At 48.4% G+C, this 5,254-nt stretch overlaps 1 protein-coding gene across 1 annotated transcript in view; it reads left to right on the forward strand.

Annotated features, from left to right (window-relative positions):
- The first annotated feature begins 2,646 nt into the window (after positions 1-2,646).
- Positions 2,647-5,254, forward strand: part of Tgm6 (transglutaminase 6) — a 37,633-nt gene continuing 35,025 nt past the window's right edge. The window contains exon 1 of the mRNA XM_063284796.1: positions 2,647-2,653. Within this exon, the coding sequence (XP_063140866.1) occupies positions 2,647-2,653 (7 nt within the window). The remainder of the gene's footprint in view (positions 2,654-5,254) is intronic.

A 5,254-nucleotide genomic window follows, 5' to 3' on the forward strand; every position in this document is an offset into this window, starting at 1 on the left:
ATGCTGTTCTTTTTCCACTGGGTGGTTTTAGCTCCTTTGTCAAAGATCAAGTGACCATAGGTGTGTAGGTTTTTGGGTCTTCAACTCTATTCTGTTGATCTATCTGCCTGTCTCTGTACCAATACCATACAGTTTTTATCACTATTGCTCTGTAATACTGCTTGAGGTCAGGGAAGGATGACCAAAGTGTAATGCTTCACTCCTTCTTAGAAGGGGGAACAAAAACATTCATAGGCGGAGATACGGAGACAAAGTTTGGAGCAGAGACTGAAGGAAAGGCCATTCAGAACCTGCTCCACCTGGGGATCCAGCTCATACACATACAGCCACCAAACCCAGACAATATTGCTGGTGCCAAGAAGTGCATGCTGATAGGAGACTGATCTAGCTGTCTCCTAAGAGGCTCTGCCAGAGTATGACAAATATAGAGGTGAATGTTCACAGCCAACCATTGAACTGAGAACAGGGTCCCCATTGGAGGAGTCAGAGAAAGGAGTGAAGGAGCTAAAGAGGTTTACAACCTCATAAGAACAGCAATACCAACCAACCAGAGCTCCCAGGGACTAAACCACCATCCAAAGAGTACACATGGACAGACCCATGGCTCCAGCTGCATATGTAGCAGAAGATGGCCTTGTTGGGCATCAATGGGAGGAGAAGCCTTTGGTCCTGCCAAGGCTGAACACTGCCCCTCCTCCAGTGTAGGGGAATGTCAGGAGGCAGGGAAAGGGTGAGTGGATGGGTGGCCCTCATAGAAGAAGGGGGAGGGCATGGGATGGGGGTTTATGGATGGGAAACCAGGAAAGGGGATAACATTTGAAATGTAATTATTTAAAAATCCAAGAGAGAGAGAGAGAGAGAGAGAGAGAGAGAGAGAGAGAGAGAGAGAATATTATGAATAATAAGTGGTTGTTTCTCTCTGCTCTCCTCAATGAGATGGAAGAATTTTGCACAATCTGCTGCCTGTGGAATGTGGAGCTCAGTTTTGGGAGGGAATGGGAAGACTGTAGAATACAAAATCCTCATACCAGCCTCTGACAAAGGATTCAAGTGGGGCGAAATAACTCATTGCAATATGAGGTTCATTGACAGACAGGCAGGCAGGCAGACAGACAGACGGATGGACAAAGGGAGCCTCAAACAGCCAAGAGCCCTGAAAGTTGGTGCAACTAGGCCATGCTTTCAGGACAGAAGCTCACCTGGGCTAGTGTTTCCTGCACACCCATAAGGACAAACATGGGGCAGAGGGACCAACCTGAGGTACCCTGATATGAGAACAGAACAAACGTGCTAGAGGTTTCTTTGCTGGTTTCTCTTCCTCTGACTTAAAGATAGAGCACATCTGTGTAGAAAAGCCAGCACAGGAAGTGAGAAGAAGAAAGCAAAGATCGCAGTGCCGAAGTTCTGCGGGTTCTGCAGCGTGGCCCCTGGAGCCTGGAAGCTCTCTGGGCTCAGCCTGCAGCGCTGGAACTGAAACTTGAGTCAGGTAATCTGACTTCAGAGCAAAAAAGTCTCAAGCAAATCACATGACACAAGTATCTGTGAACATGTGACCTCTGCCTACTCTGCCAGGTGCTACCTACAGTCTGATGCCAACCGTGGCCGTGATGTCCTGCCTCAAACTCAAATGGTGTAGTATGTAGTGTTTCCTCCTGTCCTCCTCCTCCTCCTCCTCCTCCTCCTGCTCTTCCTCCTCCTCCTCCTCCACCTCCTCCTGTTCTTCCTCCTCCTCTTCCTCTTCCTCCTCCTCCTCCTCCTCCTGCTCTTCCTCCTCCTCCTGCTCCTGTCCTCCTCCTCCTCCTCCTCTTCCTCTTCCTCCTCCTCCTCCTCCACCTCCTCCTGTTCTTCCTCCTCTTCCTCTTCCTCCTCCACCTCCTCCTCCTCCTCTTCCTGCTCCTCCTCCTCTTCTTCCTCCTCCTCCTCCTCTTCCTGCTCCTCCTCCTCTTCTTCCTCCTCCTCCTGCTCTTCCTCCTCCTCCTCCTCCACCTCCTCCTGTTCTTCCTCCTCCTCCTCTTCCTCTTCTTCCTCCTCCTCCTCCTCCTACACCTCCTCCTCCACCTCTTCCTCTCTTCCTCTTCCTCCTCCTCCACCTCCTCCTGCTCTTCCTCCTCCTCCTCCACCTCCTCCTTTTCTTCCTCCTCCTCCTCTTCCTCTTCTTCCTCCTCCTCCTCCACCTCCTCCTGTTCTTCCTCCTCCTCCTCTTCCTCTTCTTCCTCCTCCTCCTCCACCTCCTCCTCCTCCTGCTCCTACACCTCCTCCTCTTCCTCCTCCTCCTCTTCCTCCTCCACCTCCTCCACCTCCTCCTGTTCTTCCTCCTCTTCCTCCTCCTCTTCTTCCTCCTCCTCCTCCACCTCCTCCTCCTCCTGCTCCTACACCTCCTCCTCTTCCTCCTCCTCCTCTTCCTCCTCCTCCTCCTGCTCCTACACCTCCTCCTCCTCTTCCTCCTCCTCCTCCTCTTCTTCCTCCTCTTCCTCTTCTTCCTCCTCCTCTTTTTCCTCCTCCTCCTCTTCCTCCTCCTCCTCCTCCTCCTCCTTCAAGATCTTGTCTTACATGTGTGGCCCCCTACAATGGCTTTGAACTCAGCAATCCCCTTGTTTCCTCCTGTATGCGGGATTACGGATGTAAGCCACCACAGCTGGCTCGACCATGGAATGTAAGATCAAATAGTACTCTTGGAAAGAGCCCATTCAGCAACTTCAGGCCATGGTGCTGTTGTGAGGAGGCTTTCGTGCAGAGAAACAAAAGGACTCGGTAGACATTAGCGCTGTGTTGTAAAGGTACGGAGGGTCAAGCCAAGGGTCTGCAGTAGCCCCTGTAGGCAATGAAGTGTGCCGTGGAGCAGTCAGGACAGGAGTGCTGCGTGAGAGATGCTGCTTTGCAGATAAATGTGCAAAGAGACACAAAGAGTGCCAAGCCCACTGCAGTGTTGTTACTTTTTTAAGTAATCTCTCTGAAAAAATAGTGTATACGCACAGTAGAATATTTCCAAGAGTTCAAATATCATTTCTTTCTTTTCTTTTTTTCGGAGCTGGGGACCGAACCCAGGGCCTTGCACTTGCAAGGCAAGCGCTCTACCACTGAGCTAAATCCCCAACCCCCAAATATCATTTCTACCTACTTCTGGCCTTCGTTCCCCTCCTTGGCACCTTGCTTTCTGCTTTTAACTTCACAGTGTATCTGGGACACTATTTCATGTCAGCATGTAGCCACCAGCCTCCCTTTTCTGAATGGTTGGATTGTACATGAATACATCTGACAAGGACAAAGGGACAGGAAGGGACATATGGACAGAGAGGGATACATATGAATAAAAATACATCCTTGTCTTAAAAATACACAAAAACACAGGAGAAAAGATTACACTTCTTCCTAAGGACAGAAAACTGGAAACCTGAATTCCTATAGTTGGGGAAGGGCTAGCTAAATCGCGTAAACACACGCAAGCGGACGCTGACACTGGTGATGCTTGTCTTCAGTCTGTGCTTTCACAATGAAGAGCCCAGTGTGTGATTAACTAAAAAAAATCTTACAAATAGCTTCTTTGTGCAATTAGGTTTCTATAAACTCATTTATATGTTTGTGGGATATAGATGCATGTTTCCTCTGTCTCCTGCTTGCGTTTTCTGAATGAGTATGTGTTTCTTCGTGGTATGATTAAACTGCTTTTAAAACATCTGATTGCTCCACTGCACGCACCCACTGTGTGCTGGTTCTGTTCCAGGTGTTTGCACTGGGCTCCTCTGAGCTGGTCCTAGTCTTTGGCTACTGTTTCTCATCTCTAGCCTGATTGTTTAGAATCAAAGAATGTTGGGATGGTAAAACTTAACTTGGATCCTTATTTGACAGGTAAGGTCACCAAAGCCTGTAAAAATTACTTACCAAAAAGGTAAGAAATTTATTGAGGGTTACACAGCCATTTATCCCCCAAAATTAACAGGCAAGCACTCAACTGAACTGTGCTACTGCCCCCCCCCCCCCATCTGAGTACAGATCCCTTCTGAGCAGGTTAGTCATCGTAAATGCCTCATCTCGTGGGAGACCTTGCCTAGGCAAACCTGGAATGGAAAATAAAAGGGCCCTGAGTAAGACTGTCATTAGTGGGGAGGAGCCTGGTCCTGACAGGCTGAAGCAGCTTTATTAGAGCTACGACTCTGCCGAGGTGGCAGGCTGTAGGGCATTAGCAGAGGAGCTTCCCTGGGCTAGCGCCAGGAGTCAGCTAATTATAAGGCAACGTGGACCTAAAATGGCCCATTAAATGTATTTGCATTGCACCAAGCAGAGCTCAACCTCTTTGCCACTTTCTTTTTAAAAAATTAATAATAATAATAATAATAATAATAATAACACTTTTGACCTTTTATATACTTTCCTGGATATTTGGGCAATCCCTGGCATAGTCCCATCACAGGGTATGGTCATGGCTACACCATTGTCCACTCACCCTCCCTGAGCAGCCCTCACAGATACTGCAACATCCTGCCTTGGCTCAGCCCACACCAGCAGGGCTCTCAGAGCTCAAGTCATCCATCAAAGCATTTCCCCTACAAAGAGAAACTTTCCAACCAGCTTCGATAAAACAAAAATTCCTCTATTTAATTGCACATAAAATTCTAGAGAGTTAGAATGGCAGAGTTCTGGGGCTCAGAATCTTTGAGCTAGAATGGCCCTAAAAACGAATACCATCCATTTGGTTTATAGCTATCGATCCCCTGAGATTCTGAGAGGGAGGGAGCTTGCCCAAGTCACAGACACGCAATTTGGAGCCAGCTCAGAGAATTAGCAGATCAGCCTTGGCTTTTAATCAAAGACTAAGCTTTTCTCTCTTCTTATTTATATCTTCCCAAGAATCCAGGCCACTGCCCCCTCCTCCCAGCAGGTGAGCTGTACTAGGGAAGCCTTACAAGATGCCCAAAGCTAAGTAAGACTTTTCCCAGGGAGGAATACCAGATGGTCACAACACTTGCCTTCCACTTCAAAGCTCAGGCTTTCCATATAAGTAGGTATGTTTGCACACATTGAAGGAAATAGATGCACTAGAGGAATGCCCCAACTCCCAGATTCCCAGTGGTGAGAAAGCACTCAGCATCTGCTGGGGGAGTAACAGTTGAGTCCAGCTTGCAAAGCATCTATCTCTGCCCACTGGTTACCTTAGGAGCCCCAGTAACAAGGAGAGAGTGTATTCCTTCTGTTAAGGAATTCCTCAAAGCTAGAGAGGACCTGAGCTTCAGACCAGGCTGTGTGGGTTCAAAGCTGT

The sequence above is a fragment of the Rattus norvegicus genome, chromosome 3, assembly GCF_036323735.1.
Source record: "Rattus norvegicus strain BN/NHsdMcwi chromosome 3, GRCr8, whole genome shotgun sequence".
NCBI lineage: Eukaryota > Metazoa > Chordata > Mammalia > Rodentia > Muridae > Rattus > Rattus norvegicus.